The 21,441-nt window shown below is 53.4% G+C and overlaps 8 protein-coding genes across 8 annotated transcripts; 3 read left to right on the top strand and 5 right to left on the bottom strand.

Moving 5' to 3' along the window:
* Positions 1–608: 608 nt before the first annotated feature.
* Positions 609–1,077, top strand: CPAR01_02902 (uncharacterized protein; the record flags this gene model as incomplete). The annotated part of the gene is made up of 3 exons (XM_060487189.1): positions 609–732; positions 818–954; positions 1,039–1,077. The coding sequence occupies 3 exons, from the start codon at positions 609–611 to the stop codon at positions 1,075–1,077; spliced, it is 300 nt and encodes a 99-aa protein (XP_060354517.1).
* A 414-nt stretch (positions 1,078–1,491) lies between these two features.
* Positions 1,492–3,095, bottom strand: CPAR01_02903 (methyltransferase domain-containing protein; the record flags this gene model as incomplete). The annotated part of the gene is made up of 5 exons (XM_060487190.1): positions 1,492–1,930; positions 2,032–2,169; positions 2,269–2,306; positions 2,406–2,564; positions 3,018–3,095. 5 exons carry the CDS (start codon positions 3,093–3,095, stop codon positions 1,492–1,494), a joined length of 852 nt encoding a protein of 283 aa, XP_060354518.1.
* A 1,333-nt stretch (positions 3,096–4,428) lies between these two features.
* On the bottom strand, positions 4,429–5,739 carry CPAR01_02904 (short-chain dehydrogenase; the record flags this gene model as incomplete). The annotated part of the gene is made up of 3 exons (XM_060487191.1): positions 4,429–4,902; positions 4,967–5,262; positions 5,346–5,739. The coding sequence occupies 3 exons, from the start codon at positions 5,737–5,739 to the stop codon at positions 4,429–4,431; spliced, it is 1,164 nt and encodes a 387-aa protein (XP_060354519.1).
* A 1,462-nt stretch (positions 5,740–7,201) lies between these two features.
* On the bottom strand, positions 7,202–8,204 carry CPAR01_02905 (uncharacterized protein; the record flags this gene model as incomplete). Its single annotated transcript, XM_060487192.1, has 3 exons — positions 7,202–7,567; positions 7,642–7,934; positions 8,051–8,204. 3 exons carry the CDS (start codon positions 8,202–8,204, stop codon positions 7,202–7,204), a joined length of 813 nt encoding a protein of 270 aa, XP_060354520.1.
* Positions 8,205–9,830: 1,626 nt separating this feature from the next.
* CPAR01_02906 (BOP1NT domain-containing protein) lies at positions 9,831–12,192 on the bottom strand (the record flags this gene model as incomplete). The annotated part of the gene is made up of 2 exons (XM_060487193.1): positions 9,831–11,456; positions 11,509–12,192. 2 exons carry the CDS (start codon positions 12,190–12,192, stop codon positions 9,831–9,833), a joined length of 2,310 nt encoding a protein of 769 aa, XP_060354521.1.
* Positions 12,193–14,256: 2,064 nt separating this feature from the next.
* On the top strand, positions 14,257–15,742 carry CPAR01_02907 (uncharacterized protein; the record flags this gene model as incomplete). The annotated part of the gene is made up of 2 exons (XM_060487194.1): positions 14,257–14,326; positions 14,379–15,742. The coding sequence occupies 2 exons, from the start codon at positions 14,257–14,259 to the stop codon at positions 15,740–15,742; spliced, it is 1,434 nt and encodes a 477-aa protein (XP_060354522.1).
* A 118-nt stretch (positions 15,743–15,860) lies between these two features.
* CPAR01_02908 (uncharacterized protein) lies at positions 15,861–16,154 on the bottom strand (the record flags this gene model as incomplete). Its single annotated transcript, XM_060487195.1, has 1 exon — positions 15,861–16,154. One exon carries the CDS (start codon positions 16,152–16,154, stop codon positions 15,861–15,863), a length of 294 nt encoding a protein of 97 aa, XP_060354523.1.
* Positions 16,155–18,479: 2,325 nt separating this feature from the next.
* CPAR01_02909 (uncharacterized protein) lies at positions 18,480–19,723 on the top strand (the record flags this gene model as incomplete). Its single annotated transcript, XM_060487196.1, has 2 exons — positions 18,480–19,031; positions 19,091–19,723. The coding sequence occupies 2 exons, from the start codon at positions 18,480–18,482 to the stop codon at positions 19,721–19,723; spliced, it is 1,185 nt and encodes a 394-aa protein (XP_060354524.1).
* Positions 19,724–21,441: the final 1,718 nt, after the last annotated feature.

The following is a 21,441-nucleotide window of genomic DNA, read 5'->3' on the forward strand; positions in this document are numbered from 1 at the left end:
GGATGATACACATAATGTGTCTATTTCAGATTTCTTTCTACTGCATAATTGCAACATTGTTCTTAAATACGTGTCTTTTTCTCCAAGGACTATTGATCTTCTTCACCACGTAATAGCTTCTTATTGCAATATAATGGACCTTAGTGAGAGAGTATATCAATGCCACTAGAGTCGTTTGACACGATAGTGGACGCAGTAGAAAACCACCAGGGAACGACATCCCAAATGGGTAAAGTCAAGGGAAACTGTGCCGCAGATTCGGGCACAGAACGGGGCCAACCTGCATGTGCTTACGCTCAGCAAAAACACCGCCAGTAAACGAGGTCTGAACTGGACAGTTGCGTCACGGACATGGCAAGGTGCCGCCTTTCTCTCATGTGACTGATGTTGTTGACCTCAACGCAGCGGCGCGGCGCAAGGCAGCCGCCTCAACATTCGAAACGAGTCCGTACGTTGTCGTGGGCTTTTCATCCCCCTTCCCGCTGCCCGCAGAAGAAGCGAATCTTGTGAGATCATAGAGTCGGTTTTTATTTTCGACTCTACGCAAGCTTCTCTGTCTCATTTGTAGAATTCAGTTTCGCGCTAAAAAGACTGATAACCAGAAAAAGATGCCGTTGAAGGACCCCCAAGCTGAGGTCACACGGAAGGATGAGGAAAAGTCGGAGCGTGAAGAGAAGGCTGCCTATGATGATACGGACTGGGAGCACGTGGGGGCATCTATCGATGAAAAAGGTACGTCTACGTGTTCAATGTTCTCAAATCAGCTGGGAGAAGCATTCCGAGTCTGGGAAAAGTCTGGGAGTTGACAACGCGGTAGAAACGGCTGGAGAAGAGTGTACCGAAGACAAGGAGGCCAGCCCGCCGAGTCAAGTAGCCTTCGAGAGACCGGAGCGTCGATGGCAGGGACTTCGAAGACAGGAGGATGAGGCAAAAGGGAATGTTGTTTCTGAGCTTGTGAGTTTCTGTTTCTTTCTCACATTGTGAGAAGACGCGGTGATGCTAACCATGTATGTTATCCATGGCAGCTTTTTTTTCTAGCTGGACTGTTTTTATGGGCCGTTTGATGGAGTGTCCTAGATTGAGATACGTATATACGAATTCGAGCTCTGAGCATGAGAAATCTTTCGACGTATTTCGATTAAAATCGCCAGCTTGCAATAAAGAAGCACATCATCGTCCTAATGTGTGACTACTGAAGTTATTGCCTGCTTTCTCCTCAAACACCAAGGCAGCACTTCAACTCCTAGCAACGATAGGGAGCCGGCATTCTAAAGAGGGAAGTATGGTTTTCGCCTCGCAAAGCTCCATGGACGACCTATTAATAATAATCTCTCCTTCTATCATATGGAAACAACTCCCCTTTATCAGGTTTCCGTCCAATAATGCAATATCTATAGACAGAATTAGTCCGCCTATCCAAACAACTCAACAAGAGCACAGCAAGCAGAGGGAAAGGGGGAGAAAGGAAGGGGGGGGGGGGGCAGGATCTACTCACGCCGGCATGTACGCATGAATATCCCTATCCCTCAAATCATTCCTCACATCCACCAAAAACACATTAACAGCCTCGGGTGTCCACTTGAACGCGCGCGTAAACGCCGCCATCGTAAAGGCCTCCATGCCCGTCGTCCCGTTCTCGAGCTGGATCCGGCCGAGCTGCTTGTGCTTCGCGCTCTTGGGCCACTCGTTGAGCGGCCACTTGAAGGTCGTGACGGACACGTCGACGAAGCCCGCGGCGGCGAGCCCCGTGGTCGGATCGCCCGTGGCGAGGGCGCGCGGGTCGATGTACGGCCTGCCGAGCTTCTGGGAGGCGGCGGCGAGAAGGCGGGACCAGTGCGAGAGGGCGTGGTGGGGGGTCAGGGTGCCGTCGTCTGAGGTTACGTGGACGTCTAGTTCTTGGAGTTCTATCCAGCCGCCTGGTTCGAGGTTGCTGGGTCTGTATTAGTCTCTGTCCAGGAGGGCGTGGTAAGGGGGAGCGTAGTTTTTGCATGTTTCTTCTTGAATGACGAGCAATGGAGGGGTACTTCTTACTCGTAACATCTACGGAGGTAGAGGTCCCAGTCGTTGATGGCGCCCGTCATGACGCGGCTGTGGATGTAGTTGAATGGTCGTGACCAGGTCCATTCCTCTTCGAGGTCGTCAATCTCGAATTTGAGATTGGGAGGTACACTTGAACTCCATGGTTAGAAACACCCGAGAATCGTGGCTGAAGGAAATGCAGGAGAGCGAGAAAGTTCCGGTAGCGAAGGACGTCGATTCAATACATACTAGTCACAAAGGGGCGGCGAGAGATCGATGCCAATGACCTGCAATAGAGAAGACTTTATGTTAGACGGAGAGTACAGAAGGTGACGGATTACCCCTTACCCTCCCGTGCGGGGTGGGGGGACATGAGACTTTCTTACCTCTGCCTCTGGATGGTCATCCGCAAAGTTGACGGCCCAGATACCGCTGCCGGTACCGACATCGAGCACCCTGCCGCACGCAGTCTCGTTGTCCATCCTGCACGGCGGGGCGACGCCGCAGGTGAAGTCGAGGGATATGAGCCATAGCTCATTTTCCAACTCTAAGGCCGTGGAACATCCGTCCGGGTTAGTTTAATCAAACAGAAAGCAGTTTATGATTCGGGTACTCCAGTATGGGTGTCGAGATACACCATGCAAATACAGAGAAGAAGAGAGCGAACCTAATCTTTCCATCTCTCGCTCATCGTTGGGCTTGGTGTATTCTAGTATCTCATGTCAGGGCCTCAACTCCATGCGAAGGTCATCTTCAGGTTAGAGTCTTGATATGGTGGAACTCACTGCCATCTTTATACCGGTGATATGTTCTCCCATTCTCCACGCGGTAGTTGAGAATGGATTCGCGGAGACTTGTACTCGACGAAACGATCTGGATACGAAAACACACTTGTTGAGTTGAAGGTCTTCTTCTTCCCCTTTCCAATGACACAAGGTTAAGGAAGTCGGAAGGTGTGAAGGCGAGGGAAAGAGAAGGGAAGGACTCGAAGCTCTTACACTTTGGATATCTGATTGATCTTCATCTATTACTCCATCGCCCAACTCCCGCACGACTGCAGGGTTATTGTCGATCATGTTGTGTAGCCCGTACTAGAACGAAGGGGGGAATGGGGATAGGGATGGGGATGGGGGATGGTCCCGAAAACCCGGATCTTGTCAAACTATCCGTATCCGTGGACCAGCTTTGAGAACTAAAAGAAAAGAACGAGGAGAAGAAACCGGGCCCGAGCTGACGGGGGAAAGTGTGAAAGGGTAGAATTAAAAAGGAAGAAAAAGAGGGGGGTGGTCGTTGGAAGTGTTGGACCGTTGGTGGTGAATGTTGTTGGAAGTCGTCTTATTCTGGCAACGCCGGATCTGGTGACCAGGGGAGGGATTAAACGAACTGTGCCGTCGGGTGGCATGTTCGCCGTCGTTGGTTCTCCTTCGTTTTTCTCAATCGAAATCGCAAGGGCGGGCATTTGGATTGTGGAAACCTTCGAATTGACGAAGTTTGGATAGGCAAAGGGGTTCGGGAGATAATTTGGATGTGTTTTACTCCGTACTCTGGATAGACATGGAGGCGAGTCATCTTGCTTGTCGTTCGCTTGTCTTGATTTACGCTACTACCGGATTTCCATTGAAAAGACCATGTCGGTCTAGACTCTACTCTTTCTGAACTTGCAAGTTCTCGTGCTGCAGGGTGTACGAATATCTCATCACATCTCAACTTTTTGATATCCTGGAAAGAGAAGCAAACGCCGAGGAACCCGTGATTTTAGACGACGGGGCAGGCTTGGCAATACCCTGGTTCGGACTTTGCTGAGTCTCTTCAACGAGTCAAACGAGAACCTGGAATATGGGTGCGCAAGTGCATGAGGATCTGCTCTACGCGAAAACGATAAGGCGAGCCGGACGCGATGAAGGATGAGTTGAATTCCGTAGATTCAAGATGAGAATAGAATTTGGAAGGGCCTTTGACGAAAGCGACAGCCTTCTATTGAGATAAGAATAGCGACTCAACGCCTTGGCACAATTCGCAATTGAGCTCATAGGGGACTTACCTTGGACAGCGACGATAGAGCCCATGGAGCTCCGATGCTCATTAGTTTACTTGAGAATTTTGAATCACTCTCTGTACACATTGGCATAGTTGGGATAAAGACCTGAAGTATCAAATAGCGTACGGAGTAGATGACCTTGTTCACGTAATCGCGTACGCGTAGTCACAGCACTTGACGCCTTGCTGTGGCTCTCATGTGTTTGCAGGGACAGGGCACCCAGGATGACTGACCACTGGAAATTAATCAACTCCCGATCCGAGAGTGACTTGACTTCACCTCCGATATCTCGTACGCAGTGCAAACACAGACTCCCAGAACCTTCACCACAGCATTCTCCCCGTACTCTCTCTCCAACCTTACCTCTATCTTCATTCAATCCCATTCGGCTCGGGAATAGGCTCCGGAACCAAAACGGTGCTCTCCTCTGGCCTCTCCTGCTCCGCCTGCTTCTCCCTCTTCTCGTAGAACCCCTCAACGTCCTTGACCACCTGCCGGCCCGAAAAGTTCTTCATCAGCTTCTGCGCCTCGCCCCGGATGCGGTGCTGGTACCAGTACGGGAACGCCCGCAGCGCCGTCAGCACGTTGCCGTACGCGGGCAGGACGACGTGGCCGCTCTCGCCCGTGAGCACCTGCCTGACCACGGCGTCGGCGACGGTCTCGGGCTCCAGCGCCGGGATAATGAACTCCACGCCTTGCTCGTAGCCGGTGAACAGTGGAGTCTTTGTGAAGCCCTGGTTGACCAGTACCGTGCGCACCCGCGGGGCGTTGTACCGGGTGGTGAGCTCTGCCGTGATGCCCTCGTGGAACGCCATGGCGGCGGCTTTGGACGCGCCGTAGTCGACCTGGTGAGAGTTAGTCATCTTTGTTGTATTGACAAGTCAGATTAGCGCCGAGAGTTCATCCTACCATGTTGGGGACGCAGAGGTAGCTTGCGTACGATGCAACCGTCACAATCATGCCGTGGTTCATCTTTGCCATGTGCGGGAGGAATTCCTTGGTCGTCCAGTAGTGCGCAAGCGTGTTGACGTCGAAGGTAAAGCGGATATCCCGTTCCGTCGAGTCGAGGACCGTCTTTCCACGCGCTACGCCGGCATTGTTGATCAGCACCGTCGGGTGGCCGACCTTTGCACGAATATCGTTGGCTACGGCTCCGAGTTTCTCAGTCGAAGTGATGTCGCACTTGAAATAGTGCACGTTGGAAGCTGTCGGCGGGTGTTAGACGATGAACCCTACAGAAAACGGGCATCACCACAGATTTCTCCACTGAGAGGAAGGGATCACTCACCAGCAGTGAAAGTCAAGTCCTGGATATCCAACACAACGACAGTAGCACCGTGCTCAGCCAACAACCGCGCAACATGCCCACCAATCCCACCAGCACCGCCCGTGACGAGGACAATCTCCCTGCGCCAGTCGTACCGGTCGTCGACCCAGTTGTTCAGGGCGCGCCGCGAGAGCCAACTGCTCGCCCAACGCGTGACGGCGCAGTACGCCAGGAACTTGATGCGCGAAAAGGCTATGGGGTGGAGGATGGCAAGATCGCCGCCCTTTTTGGTGTAGCGGGCGAGGAGTAGGAGCGGGAGGAGTACGGACGGGTTCAGGGCAGTCCTGGCGATGAGGCGGAAGATGGGGTCGGCTGTGAGGCCCTCGCGCGGGAGGAAGCCCTGGTGTAGAGGCATCGTCGGGCTTGTGTTTTGTTACTGCGGTTCGCGATGGGGCGTGGAAGTCTGTCTTTACAGGCTGGCGATGTGTCACAGGGGGATCAGGCTTCCGTTTCTCGAAAACGTTGATGAATCAAACGACAGACTGAGAGGTAGTTCTGAGGTGGGATTTTGCTAACACCGGTGAGTTGAGTGAGTATTCGTCAACCAACAGCCCTGAGTTGCGATGCAATGAAGCTTGAATTAGAGCTTGGGTTATATCTGATTTCCAAGACAGGAGGGATTGTCAAAAGAAAGACAATCTCAACATGACACCACCGCACAATTAGTATGCGAACCCTCCGTATTTAGAGGGTGTTTCAATGACGAGGGGGGTTTCAACAGTCATAAGTAAGAAAAAGGTGGCCAGGGTTAACCGTCGCGCACCGGGTGACAGAGGCAGAATAGCTCCCAACCCGACTTGATGCTTGGCGGGAGTGAGGTGGGAAAGGAAGCTACGACCATCCAAGTCCCCGTCCGCCTTCCCCGTCCCATCATTGCTTGCCGCACTTCAGTCGTACAACCACACCATGTGCAGACGTCCTTTTCCAGATTGGAGATGCAACGCGCAGCCGAGGTCTAGTGCGGCCAGAAAGTGCGGGGAATCCGGGGGGCCGTAGTGGAAACGGCGCGGAAGTCTGGGGTGGCAGCCATGTAGAGCCCGTCTAGTGAGTATTGTGATAGGACAAGGGCCGGAGAGAAACGTGAGTTGCGAGCTTGCGATCGACATTTCCTCGTGCCATAAATCCCAAGTGCCTACTAAGAAAAAGGCTGAGCCGAATGGTCAACCGTAGGTGTGCACTACAAGCGCGGGTGGTTGGCCACATGCAAGTTGTAAGTGTAAAGGCTCGTCGCCTGGCCTGACGTGCGTATTGCCTTTTCCAGAAAGCAGTTCGTCGCGCGTGCGGCATGGGGCCCACCGGATGGCTAGGACTCTCAGCTCCGGGTACTCACCGACCCGGTGGGAGTGGGGAATCACCAAGGTCCCGGGAATGAGTTTCCTACTGCGTAATAGACCCGTTGCTAGCGATCGGCCGGTGTTTGCTTAATTGTCTTTGAGTTCTGCATGGAGTTCTACGAGACGAGAAGCCTTCTGTGTATCCGTACTTTTGTTGGAGAGAATTAACCTTATCTCCAATTGGCTTCCCTCCATCATCGTTTTTCACTTCTGCCAACTTCTGGAAGACATCAAATGTTCGGCCGTTTGAGATATCTGTGCGCAAAGGTAAGATACTAAGGATGTATATACAACCCCATCGGTATCGGTTTCGGCACCATCCGACGGCCGACGGACAAGAACTATGATTCCCGTCGGGGGGGATTCAATTAAGAAATATGTACTAATACAGCTTCCGCGTCTGGGGGTATCATGAATGGGCACAAATGTAACCAGCCAGCTCGTCCACAACGAAACTGGCAAAAAGCCTCCCTCTCCCTCCGATCAGAGCACCAGCGCAGCGCCAATGCTCACCAAACACAACCAATACGCCCCGTCCCTCCACCTCAAGCTCGCTCCCGCGCCGAGACCGTCACCGGGCGTCGCCTCAGGCTTCGTCCCGCCGAGCCCGTCGTCGCTGCCGCTTCCCGATTTAACTTCAATCGTGGTGGAGTCGCCCGGCGCGAAGAGCACGCCGATCGAGTTGGCGGCCGTGGCGTTGAGTTGCTCGGGGGTGAGGAGCGGGTTGTTGACGGCGTCGCATGAGGGCCGGCTGTCCTTTTCTTCGATGCTGTTCGTGACGGAGATGGGCACGTCGAAGATTGTATAGTGATCTTCGCCGTTGAGGCGGAAGTTTTGGCGGATGGAGATCTGGGGGGGGGGGGTTGGTGTTAGTCCTAGCTGTATCGGAATTACATGAAGATCAGGTGAAATGCCAGACTTACATTGTACGCGCCGCGATCGCTGGAGCTGGAACTGGGCTGACCATTGCCGACGAGACAATCCGGCCATATCCAATTTACGTGCTTCACCGTGCTGCCGGGCTCCTGTGTCATAATCTCCCCCAAACTGGCGTTATTAGCCGTCGCTGTGCCGTTAGAGATGGTGAAGTTGCGGCCGGTAGCATAGCTTGACAAAAACATGGTCACATTGAAGATCTTGGTCGGACTATCCGAAGCATACGGCGGCAGCGGCATCTTGCCGTTCGTCGAGACGTCAATCGCAACATGGAGGTTATCTATAGTTAAACCAGTATTAGTATTGACCATTTGTGGCCCGATGGAAGTCAAAATTCATGTTGTTTGCGAGACTTCATCTGAAGTTTTGGGAAAGGTGTCTGGCAAGTTTACTAACCTCCGCCCAACGGGGTCCCCGGCTGAGGCGCGTCCAAAATGACCAGCCCGGGCGTGAAGATCTGGCCGTTGGCAATGGTGAAGTTCTGGGCCGTTCCGGAGGCCGCGAACAGGGCCACCACCGCGGTCGCGGCGTACGACGTCGAGGAGACCATGACGATGGAACAGAACTGAATGTGACGCTGCGGAAAGGAAGACCGCGAAAGATTTGGAAAATAGAGCCGGGAACCGAGAAACAAGAGGGACAGAAAAAGATTAGCAACGTCGTTGCACCTGCGCGGGGCAGGCAGTTTGTTTAATTATTTCAGAGTCCCACGCGCCTGAAGCATCCAACAGAGCGGGAACAGGGTTTCCTGGATCTCTCTTACAAAAGGTACGGGAAAAAGTGGAAACGGGCGGCCCTTGAAAATTCGAGAGAGAAGAAAAGGATGATTTCGTTCGATGCGGGATGATGGATCGGGTGCTCGCGAGGGAAATGAGCGTACGGGCCACACACACCTGGAGTAGATTGCCAGGGATAGAGTGGGCGAACAGAGATGAGAGAAGACGGGCGAGACAGAAAAGGTAAACAGTCCAAATCCCGAAAGAAATGGGACGTCAACCGTTCTTGAAGCAGGAAGGATGAGGGGGCGAAAAAGTCTTGAAGGCTTCATACTACGGATACAAGCTACGTCGTTATGCAAAAGGCATCTCAGGGCCTAAATCGCCTCCTTTCGGTTCGATGACAGCGGCGATCCGACGCAAGAGACGGCAGAGAAACCTTGGCCCTTTGTGAGCCTTGCAGGTTCTGGGCCACTATCATTCATGCCGTGTTTGTATCCCTACACAGAAGAGTGCGTGCCTCTTCCCGGAAGTCGAGAACCGGGGCCAGGTGTTCCACCGCTTTACAATAACCTTACAACTCTACCACTATTATCCCACCTAGCACCGTGGCACCATACGATACGCGATCTCCAGCTAACCCTTCGGCTATGGCGTCTGTGCATGACGTGGGTTCGGATTCGCCAGGGAACTGGAACAGAGAGGAGCTATAGGACGAGGAGTGAGAATTGTGAGAGGAGTGAGGGTCAATAACGGCTGGGGATTAAGATGACCGACTTGCCCTCCGTGGGTGTGACGCCCTCTTGATGCATGGCAGGTTTCAGATTGAAGGAGCGGGAAGAGTTGGATAAGAGGAACCTGAAAAGAGCACTGTAATTTTGCCAATTTGCGAACAACCCGTTACCCATCGCATGTTCCGCCAAGGGCCACTCTCTTGTTGATGAAGAATGGCCATCCCCCAACATCGAAGGAGAAAGGACATGAAATTCCATCAATGAGACAAGAGACGGCGAAGACGCACGAGCCAACGCCTAATTAAACTTGCAGCCAAACACCCTGCGCTGGCGCCGTGGGGTTTCCAGCTCCTTCGGTCCCTTCGGCATCGTCTTCCGTCGCCAAGTGACTGAATTCCATCTTGCATTTTGTCAAGGTCTCTCCATAATATGGATATTATGGGGTTCTTCTCGTCTCTCCAGGTTCACGGCGAGTGTTAAAAAATCACGATATCGGAAAAGATGGTTTGTACAAATTCGACATCCATTAATAACACCATCCTGCGTTGTAGGTAAATCGGGGCCGAATTATCTAACATGAACAAAATTTTGGAAAAAAAAAAAAGCAAACTTGTCTAGTTTTGTTGAAGGATCCTTCTTTTGGTTCTTTTTGGTTCTTCCCAACGCCTCGCTGTCTTTTTGTGAAAACTTACAAGTATCCTCTCCAACCACGGATGAACTCACTCATCAGGTCCAGAGGATACAGGTGCCGTCAGCGCCGGCACTCACACACCAGGGCTCCGTAGGATGCCAGTCCACGTCCAGGACACCGAGCTTGTTGACAATCTTGTGACCCTTGAGCATCTTCACCGGCACAATGGTCGGGTTCTCCATGAGATCGGTCACGACCTTGCCGTGGAAGATTTGCAGCGTGCCGTCATCACTGGCGTCGGCGAACAGGGGGAAGCTGCGGTGGTACTTGACGGCGCGGATGGCCTCCGAGTGGAAGCGCATCGTCTTGTACGGGCGGTTGGAGAGATCGAGGTCGTGCCACAGGAGACGTCTGTCGTAGGATCCCACCACGATGTTGTCACCACCAGAATGCACATCAAAGGACGAGATCCAGCGGGCGCCGGGTTGGATGACCTTGACGAGCTCCTGTCTTTGAAGGTCGTAGCAGCGGATCATGCGCTGGGTCGCAACGAAGAAGAGAGGCCGCGAGGGGTGGAACTGCGCCGTCTGGGCGAGACCGGGCAGCTTGCGGAAGGGAATCTGAGTCAGATGCTTCGAGAGGGTGTGAATAGCAACTGCGCTGCGCTGGCCGTTGGGGGAGACGGTGCTGAGGAAGTCTCCGCGTCTGTGCCAGTTGATCACCTTGATGACAGACCTGACGGTGGCCTTGAGCAGAACCCCGGCAGCCTCCAGCTTGGAGCCAGGTCTGGCCCACTTGCCCGGGTGTTCCTTGGTGACGGCAGCTGCGGGCTGAGGGTTCTGTGTAGCGTAACCGAAACCAGCGTCGATAATGTCACGGCTGGCCTTGTCGATGCCGTCCGCACCGCGGGGAGGAACCGCAAAGAAGAGATCTTCACCAGCAGCAGCGGCCAGGATGAAGGTCTCCTTGTTGGGACGCCAGCGGACAGCGTTCACAGCCTCATCAAGACTGAGCTTGGCCATCCACTCCTGACGACCGGTACGGAGATGCCACAAGCGCACAGTACCATCGTCACCGCCGCTTGCAAGCCACTCGCCGTCGGGGCTGATGGCCGAAGACCGCACGCGACCTTCGTGGCCGCGGAAGACAGTCTGGCAGGATGTGGGGAAAGGCCTGAGCTCCTCGGGACGGGGCAGCTTGGGAAGAAGCGACGCGGGATCGATGTTGAGCCTGTTCTTGCGCACGCGAGGAGCGAGGTAAAGATCCAGACAGCGCTCAAAGCGCTCCTTGACGAACTCGCCGTAAGCGGGGACCTTGCGCAACGAATCAAACTTGGCGGGCATGTACTCCTTCTCTCTGTCCTCAGGATCGGCCTTCTCCCACTCTTCCCTCTCGGCTTCTGTCGGAAGGTACTCGGGGGGAGGGTTGTAACTGAGGTCGTAGCCCGGAGGCGGAAGCTTGGGTGCCGGAATGTCCATGACGTGCGGCGGGCGCTCCTCCTCGTTCGCCCATACGTCGTAGTAGACTTCTTCCTTCTCGGCTTCCTCCTTCTCCTTCTCTTCCGCCGACTTGTACGGCAAGATGTGTCCGTCCTTGATGGCCTTGACGAGCTTGGCAATGCGCTTCGCCTCGTGCTTGGAGGGGACGAAACGGCGTTTCGGTTCGGGCGCCGCGCTAAGAGGCATCTTCTCCTCGTGTGCTGTGAACCAGTGGACCATTTCCTGGGTATCATTAGTCTCGAAGGCATGTCGCACATAGTCTGTGGATACTCACGGGGTAGGGATCATAGCCTTCTTCGGGAACCTCGTTCATCTGTACGCGGCGCAAAAGCTCCAGCTCATCCTGGCTCAGGTTGAGGGGCTTGCCGGTCTGGGGGTCCGTCAAGCCAGTCCAGCCCTTGGGGAGCTCAATGGTCTCGAGCAGGGCATCCAATGCCTCACCGGCGGCCGGGCGCATAATCTTCTTGCCATTGATGTCGTACCCGATGTGAGGGTAAGAATCATAGAAAGAAAGAGGGATGTTGCCGATTGTGTTGACGGGCTCCTGGGCGTCACTGTCGTCGGAGTCGTACTCGGCGTTAATCTCGTCGTACTCGTAGCGCTCTTCGCCGTTGGCACCAGTCACGACGCGATAGTTGGGCTTGTCGTCCTCTTCGTTGTCGACAGCGCCAGCGTCCTTGCCTAGGTTTGTTGACTTGAGCTTGGAGGCAATGTCTTCGTCGTCGGCATCGGATGGTATTTCGTCGCTGAGAATGTCCTCATCGTCTTCCTCGTCCTCTGACTCCTCGCCGTTCAGGCCATTGTCTTCGCCCTCAGACTCGGAAGTTTCTTCGTAGTCGGAATCATCTTCGCTCCCGGACAAGACACCTTCCAACGTTGCGCCAAACTCGTCGTCAACAGGAGCAGGTACATCCGCCTGCGGCTCCTTCCGCTTGCCTAACGCTTGTCGTGCACCCATTGTGGTGGTGGAAGAAATTGTCAGCCAAAAGAGGTTGTCAAGGGCTATTTTTGGAGCTTTCGGTTCGCGATGCAAGCGCAGGCGGTTTGGGCGGACGCCTTCTGGGAATTTTTTTTCTGTGCCGTCGGTCGATGCTAGTGTTTCCCAGACCGCCTAGCGGGGTCGACCGAGACGCGAGACGGAAGAGTGGAGGGATCGCTCCGATTCGTCTCCAACTGCGACTCCAAAATCTGCCCCGAAATCTGCCCTACAACAACACCGCCAATTCCACCCACGCACATCCCGTTGGAACACAACGATGCAAGGAGACCGGCTCTAGTATCTTACTGGTTGTTTCAACGTTTCGATTCGAATGTCACAGGCCTTAAACTACCGCACATGCAGAGAGTTTCGAGAAGAATGCATATTTACCCGCCGGGAGAATGACACATGCGCCACAGTGGCTGTCAGCCCATCCTGAAGTTCTGAACGCCTCTACCATACTCAAATACCTAGCGCCATTCCGGCTATTACTTTAGGTTGGAAGGGCTGTCCCTATGCAGCAGTGCACGGGGTGCCCTACAGGGCGTCCTTCAGCTATTGTCTTGCTAAGCGCACGCAACCTTCCAGCGCTCAAGACACTACAACGTAACATTGGACTCATTGGCAGCGGGTACGAGATGGTTTCTTGGCACAACTAGACGCCTACTGCGCGCTGAAGCAGGCGCAGCGACGCCGAGTGTCTCCTTACACACGTTGATGGATCGTGGACGCAACGGAGAGATCTCACCATTCCCAATGGAGGACTTATGTGTGAGTATTCTCATGTTCCATCGTCAGCCCGCCCGACCATGCCAGTGATGGGTAAGACGCTTCGGGCTGCTCCGAAACGGCTTCAAGGGAGAGAATTCTCGTGATGCCGGTGCCCTGTCCGCATCCATGGTACTGATACTAAGGCACTTACGCCGATGACTCAAATCTTTACGAAATACGCACTCTTGACCAATAACAGTGCCGCCGAACGGCACCTCAGGGTAGTCCAAGCACCGGGGGATCTCATCCTGCAAACACACGAGAAAGGCGTTGAAGCCCAGTTCTTTCGCATACCAATCTGAGGAGAGCATATCTCATGGTGTCTTTCTGTCAAGTTGAGGAAGACTTTCATTCACCATAAGTGTCTTGGCGTGAGCAGGATAGGGAACCTTGAGAGGTGGCTCAGCCTTGATTTTGTTCGAGCGATAGGTCGTCTCGGTTGTTGCTAGAGAGGTACCACTGGTATGAACTCAGAGAAGTGAAGACAGCTTCAACGGTGAACCAAGCTATATATCTAGCAAAAGTACTTATGGCTGAACTTTGGCTTCCATCATATGCAAGGTTGGCATGGTGCTGACGCCGCTCCGAATCCTTCAAAGAAAGGACTTTGGAGTGACTGGTGACGAGGCCGGCCAAGCAGTGTTTTGCTGTGTACCTACCTTACTTTTACTGGGCGGATGTACCTTGCCCTACGAATGGATCCCCTACAGCAACCACCCCCCACTGCGTTGGTCTTAGGGGGCGGGCTGGAGCTAACGCGGGTAAGCTGTGCTGCGTGGCTTGCTCCTCGCCTACAACAATTACGCCGTGGGCCGGGAGAGCTTTGCCCTTTTGCTTCCCAACCGCATCTCGTGTGTCTCACCCCGTCTTTCTCATCCCGATCTCTGGACCACACGCACAAATACCTACGTCTGCATTTCCAACGTGGCCGTCGGTGTCACCACCTGCATGCTTTCATCTCGTGCATACCGCAGCCTTGAGCAACAAGAAAAACACTCCGGGATTCAGCTGGAGAGCAAGCCACGAGCTAAGGCAGCCAGGGCTTCATCGTCGTGCCTCTGGGCTTGTCACTACCTTGCCATTCAGAGTCATCGGCCCTATTAGCATATCAACTTTTACGAACTCTCCGTCACCTACATATAACCCTCCCGAAAGCCGCACTCCCAGCACCCTGGGAAGTTTTGAGTAATCAGAACAATTCAACCATCGGTATTGTCAGGCAACCACGACAACGCCTCTCTAGTCCCCTATCACATTTGTCCATATCAAATCATGCCTCAGAGTAGTAGCCCGTCCAAGTCGGCGGCCGGTGTCGTAAAGCATCGCGCGTGTGATGAGTGTCGTAAGTGAGAGTCTCAAGCCCAAACCGAATAGATGCTAACAACCCATACAAGGTTCACGAAAGCTGGCTTGCACCAAGGAACCTGAAGGTTGCTCGAGATGTCGGCGGGAGGGCCTTAGGTGTGTCTACTCGGCCCAGAAGCAGATGGGCCGGCCAAGGAAGCGTAGACACGTCGAGGAGGCTGAAGGACAATCCTCCCCCGACAAGCCCGAGAACCAAGACCAGCAGACGCAGATGCCACTCATGACGCAACCGACATTAGACACCGACTTCTCGGCCTTCTTCACCCAAGACTACTCTAGCATGAACTACCTTGACCTCCTCTCCCCCTTGGAAGGCTTGCCGCCTTCGACGCTGCCGCCCGAGCTGTCGAGCTTGACCATGGCATACACCGAGCCGCGGTTCCCTAATGGAGACTTCCAGTTTGGGGTTGCGGGTGTTGACCTGTTAGGTGGCATCAACTTTGACGAAAGTGACTCTGCTGACGAGGATTTACCTCAAGATATCAATAAAAGCCTTACAGAACTGCTCTCGGCGCAAGTGCCCGAGACGGTTCCTAGTCTCTCCCCTCCTGCGGCATCAGAGACATCATCTCACACGGCTGCCGCAAGCACGCCGGAATCATCCACATCTGGCAACACCAAAAATGAGGATGGAACTGGCAAAGAGGTGGACGGGGCACCGAAAGCATACAACAACACCACTTGCTCCTGTCTATCCCAAATCTTCCTCTCCCTGGACGCCTTATCGAGACTGCCAAACGATGTCAAGATTGCAATGGGCATAGCTAGGTCCGCCGCTCGTGTGGCCCACGACGTCATCCGCTGCCCTTCCTGCAGTCTTACAGATATAACAAAGCCGCCTCCAATGCAGGCATTCCAAAACATGATGATGCTGGGCGCCATCCTCCCGTCCACAGCCAACGCCTACGCCAAGATTCTCGAGCTCATCGACAACGAAGCCTCCCAGGCCAAGAAAGAGAAGAGGAATATCACGTTCCGTTTCGCCGAGTACGGCGGGCTGTGGGGCGAGCTTAGTAGACGGGATAACGACTGCGGCGCGATAGAGACGTTTGACAACCGAGAGATGGACCCCGACAGCTGGAGGCTATCCGTCAGAGGCTTGCTGAAAGTCGACATCTACGGACACGATTTTCAGAGATCAGATGGGGCGGGATCTACGGTACCCTACCATCACCTTGGTCTGAAGGACGTCATCAAGCAGATGGAGGATCGGTCGAATAACCGGCATGACAAGCTCGATGAGATGGTCGCGGCCGGGCTACCCCATCCGATGCTGCATACGGATCAGCACCTGATGGTTCCGCAGGGCAAGGATGATAGCAAGGAGAATCGGCACTGCCTGAAGATTATTGAGATTGCACGTGTTGCTTTGGACAAGCTGGTGATAGCTTAAAGGTCGGGAATGGGGTTTTTTTCTTCTTCTTTTTTTTTCGATTGTTTTGTTTTTAGATTGGTTTCATGTTCACTGGGCTCACTACAGGATGAAAGGTATTATGATGGCAACATGTTGGCTACTGCGAGGTATTTTGGCGCATAGGATGCAAAAAGCGTGTTTGGAACGGGGACTTGGCAATATTAGACTCTCGCCTATCGTAATTATACCATGAAAAGAAGGACAATCTTTTGACATTCAGCGGCCAGAACATGGTCGAAAAAGTCGAAGATTGAAACATTCCACTCCATGATAACCTCACACTAGTGCCCGTACGTCCCCATTCCAACCCCGAGCTGAAGAATGAGTGCGCAGTACTTGACTTGGAAGATGCATTGTCTGAGTGGCTTTGATGCGAAATGCCGTGGTACATCGGGAAAGCTAACAAGCAGATGAGATAATCTCGCGCCCCTAAAGTCAACGTTCCATGACAGCTTCCATGCAGATGAGATGTGAGACGGGGGCTATGTTTGCCCTGGGCAACCCCGGGCAACCAGTTTCTCGGGACGAGTTTGGATGCCTGGGCAAAGCCAAATTTGTGGGAAGAGAATCGCCTGGCCCGTCAGCGGCGGCTTTATGATTTGGGAGCACGAGACATTGCGAGGTTGTGGCTGGAGCATAGGTATAGTACAGCAGAGGAGTGGCTTTTTTGTGAGATTTTTTCTTCTTTGATGGATGGTTAGTTGGCTGTAACAAAGGAACGATGGTTCTATTGATAGATGGCAATGAGTCGTGCAAGAGTACGAAATGGAGTGAGACCGAATAATAGCGGGATCCAACTAAGTTACACATCAAAGGCTTCGGTATCGCATTTTCGAACGGGTTTGGGGTTTAGGATTTGTGATTTGTTTCTTGACCTCGTATCGGATCCTCCTATCCCTTTTTTCTTTTGCCCTATCTTCCTTTTGGGCTTCGTTTCGCGAAATGGAGCAGATTGTCTATGGAGTAAGTACCTGACTTCCAAGAGGACCGGAGATGGTGCCGTCTTTCGATCCAATGGCTCCGGCGGGTAGACTCGGTGGTCTGCGGAGACAGGGGAAATGGGGGAAGCATGGGGCCAAGCGCCTGTGAATCTCGTAAATCGGGGTTCTCGGCACCAGGCCGGCCTGCATTTAGGTTGTTAGTGCAGGAGAGCGTCGAGAGTTTGGCAGACTTGTGTCCCATTCTGTCCTGTTGTGGCTTGCCCAGGTCAACGGCTTTTTCAGGCAGAGCAGATGGTTTTTGGGACGGATATTGGCCGCTGCAGCCACATTGATGGTTTAAGGTCTCTTGGCCTTTGCATGATACGATCCGTAGAAACAAATAGGTGGTGATGGTGGTACCTAGTTTAAGGAGGTAGGTAGGTAGGTAGGTCGGGTGGTCGATCTTAAACGGCGGTGATTTCTCCGGTCCGTCGTCCGCTCGTTGGCCGCGGCCTCCTGAGCTTACCTCTCCTTACATTAGGTAGGTAGATAGGTACCTTACGCCAAAGGACAAATCTCGTGATGTCTTTGGCCGGCGGTGCCATCCAGACGGCGGTGTCTCTCCGTCCTTTTTAAAATCTCCTAATCTCACCTCGATCCACCCGAGCCCCCAAGCTCCAAACTGTAAAACCCGTGGGAGCCAACAACATTACACACAAGCCTTGGCTGGTGGCCCCCCCTCGTGCCTGTCCTGACTCCGTCTATCCGCCCCCCTAGCCCGTAGCCTGTAGCCTGTAGCCTGTATCCGTAGGTGCTCCGTAATACAGAGGAAGTATTGCTCCAGGCGAGTTTACGGCAAGTCTGGGCCGTGGGAAAGTGACTAATGGAGGATCCCCCAAGGCGGCAAAGCCAGGTGTGTTAAGGTATGTGGGGACGCTAAGCCCAATCAGAAGTAAGCTTGTGTCAGGACCCGGCCATTGCCTTTCTCCCATTTCATTGTACAGTACCTTGAGGCATCCGTACTCTTCCAACTTTGTACGTATCCGTGGTATCGTACCTTTACTCATCAACAGCTACCACCAATAGGTCTGCTCATCATCATCATCATCACCATCCTGAGGTGCTCGCTCGAACAGACACAAACGCCAGATCGCTCACTGACCGTGGCTCATACCTACTTCGGTATCAGGGCGCCACGGTGCCAAGATATCAACCCTTCACCTACCGCAGTTGCCTAAGCTGAAGGCTGAAGCTCCCCCAAGTCTGTGCTGCATGTCACTTTCTTACTCCGCCTCGTGACAGCCCGCCCTTCTGGCCCATCAATCCCCGACGACGATCACCTTTTTTGCCTATCCGCTCCTCGCTACACCTTGGCCCGCTCCTCTTCTTTCTATCTCCGTGTTTCTCTTTATTTTTTTGCTTTCTTCCCTCTTCTCTTAAACATCCCTCCTCACCCAGACTTTTCGGAGGTTTATTACTTGTGTTGCTTCTTCCTTTGGCCGCCGGTTTCCAATTTTCAAATTCCTTCCTTTTTCCTACGGTACCCCAAATCCACAACGCGGTTGCATGCGCTTGTCTCGCCTTCGCTCCTAATCCGTCAGCCAAAAACCCGTTGTTCGACCTAAAGCGATCGACCCTCCTCCCACCCCAAAAGAACGTCATCCACATACCGACGGCCGCTTTATCGCCCCCCTTCCGACCAAACATCACCCCGTCATTCGCACGAGACCGCCCTTTTTCTCTCTGTCCCTCCCTCTGCTAGTCCCATTTCAACACACCCCGACCCGGCCAGGCCAATGGCCCCTCCGCCACCCTACCTGATAGCGACTGCCGCCCAAGATGTTCCTACTTCACTCGCCGCCTTCGTAGCAGCTACAGCAACAGCAGCAGTCGACGCAGCAGCAAACACAATGATCCCTATCGCGACCCCGACAGAAGCCCTCGACGGCGCCGTCGCGACTTTCACGAATGCTGTCGCCGCGGCCACGGCTACCCACGCTGCAACACAGGGCGAAGAAGGTGGTAATGGCGAGTGCAGCCTGCTCGGTTCCTTTGCCCTCATTGTCCAGGCGGCCCTGGGCGGCCTTGCCTTGCTGTCGTTGGTTTTCAAGCGCTGGAGAGAGCGGCCACAACGTCCAGTCAAGATCTGGTTCTTCGATGTTTCGAAGCAGGTGTTTGGCTCGGTTCTCGTCCACATCGCCAACATCTTCATGTCAATGTTGACGTCAGGGCGCTTTTCTGTGACACTGGACCCCGCAACCACGGCCAACGCGCAGAGGTTGATGAGACGCGGCGAGGACTACACACCAAACCCGTGCTCCTTTTACCTGCTCAATCTCGCTATTGATGTAAGCAACCCACTCGCTTCCTTTCTCTCTCCGGCATCGTACTAACATGCGTCATGCAGACCACCATCGGTATCCCCATCCTCATCGTACTTCTCCGCGTTCTGACAGGCCTCGTTGCCTACACACCCTTGGGCAAGCCTGAGGAGTCGATCCGGTCCGGCAACTATGGCACACCTCCCAACGCCTGGTGGTGGTTGAAGCAGTCCTTCATTTACTTCTGCGGCCTCTTTGGCATGAAGTTCTGCGTCCTCATCATCTTCCTCCTCCTGCCCTGGATCTCGCGCGTCGGCGACTGGGCCTTGCGGTGGACCGAGGGCAACGAGCAGCTGCAAATCTTCTTCGTCATGATGTTCTTCCCGCTCGTTATGAACGCCATGCAGTATTACATCATCGACTCTTTCATCAAGCAGCCGCAGCACGAACACGAGCGACTCCCAGAGGATGACCCCGATTGGAGCTCGAGACACGCAGGTGTCAGCCCGTACGACGACGCCGACTCGGCAAGCGAGGAGGGTGCGAATTCGGACGATGGAGCGAGCTTGAAGCTGAAGAAGGCGAAACATGCGGATGATGCCGAATACGACCCGGACACGGACGGCGACGCGCCGACGGTCATTGGTAGCAGCTCTAGCCGGACAAATCACCAGAGAAGGGATAAGGATATCTCGGCGGAGCTGTTCCCAAAGGAGTGACGTGAGCTTTTGTTTTTGTTTTGTTTAAGCTAGGAGTTGGAGCTAGATACATGTATAATCGGACCAGGTCTAGATGGCCTCCATAGGGCTGTAACAATACGGGTGTTTGGTTTAAGCGCATCATCCCTTGTCAGTCCTCATGAATCATATTCAGATCTTTGACTTCCTGAAGACCGCCATATTTCTTGATGAGAACTCTCATGACATCATGTATTCACCAACGTCGACTATGGACTACTTATTCCGGCTTCATCATTGAGCATATCCCCGGAGAACGCACTATTGTAACCGTACCTGCAAGACCTCTACGGGGCAGGACAGCTGCTCACTGGAAATGCCTCAAGTTGGTTGACTCCGCGGGGATCGGGCCGGAGCCGGGTGCTGATCCGCGGTTCCATCCGCAAGGCAGATCCACTTCCCGGACGGCACGCTGAGGGGCGGGGGGCTTCCGTCTAATATACTCGCCCACATCAAGATCAACTGATACGTAAGAGTGAAAAGGGTTGTCTGCAGTCCACGTACTTTATTTGTGTATGTAAATAACAATGACCAGGAATCCACACCGGTTACGAGGACTGCAGGGAACGTGAGCTCAACCTCTTTACCTGCCCAGGCCGGGGTTGATGAAGCTGCGGTTTCATCGGCTCCACATAGAGGCGTCGTGGCCTTTTGTGAACGGGGACAACTTCGCCGTTGGCTTGCATGTCTTGTTATGTTGGTTCGTGTTCACCAAGGTGAGGGGGACTCGAGTCCCTTGCCCCTGTTCCTGAACACAATTTGGCATATCCCTCGTTGACTTACCCGCTCCTCGTTCTTCGGGCGAGGTTGATTGAACAAGGTTGGTTAGCAACGAGCAGAAGTGACTCCAAATCCAACTCACCAATCTTCGATACTCAAAACCAAATGGTGGAAATTATCCACGAAGTTGTCATCGCTGCCAACGATGGGGTACTGTGTCCTTCAAAACCTCGTGTGTACCTCCTCGTGGCAGTGGGCTGACAAGTATTATAAAATTAGTTTATAGACAATGACCAGGCAGAAGTCGAAGTAAACAATTTAAATTCTCCTTTGTGAGTGGCTTGGCATGTGCTAACTACCTCTGAGAGTATCGCCTCGTCTGGCACAAGCGTTTCCGGTTCGATGCTAGACTACTGCTTCGAGAATGGTCGAACTTATCATCGGTATAAAGATGGGGTTGAGTTCACAATCTGACCTGGAGTTCTGATTCTTTATTTGTACGGGAATCTAGTAGAAATGCAAGAGCACAATATCCCCAACGACGAGAGGGAAATGGATAGACTAGGCGAGAGTTGTCACATTACTGTTGACCTAGGATTCAGAATCTGATCGCGTTCCGATAGATCTACAGCACCACATCTGCCTCATGACGCTGGGAGGCAGGCTCGGTCTTGCGCTCCCTTGCCAAGCAGGCGCTGAGGTTGGAAGAGTCCTTCATCTCGGTACGGGAACTGGTATCTGGGCTATCGAATTTGGCGATGACCATCCGGAGGCCGAAGTAAGTTCCGCCTATCGATGTACAGTGTTTCTTTGGACGTATACTGACATTTGGTCCGCCTCAGGTTCTTGGTGTTGATCTGTCCTCGACACGTATTAGACCTTCCGACTAGTAACCTGTGTGCTGTCATCTTGTTCGCAGAAACTAAAGAAGAGGTCGAGGTTCATGTTGGTTGTGCCGGTCGCATTCAGGGAAAGGGATG

Source organism: Colletotrichum paranaense (genome assembly GCF_030867605.1).
Source record: "Colletotrichum paranaense strain IMI 384185 chromosome Unknown Scaffold_2.1, whole genome shotgun sequence".
NCBI lineage: Eukaryota > Fungi > Ascomycota > Sordariomycetes > Glomerellales > Glomerellaceae > Colletotrichum > Colletotrichum paranaense.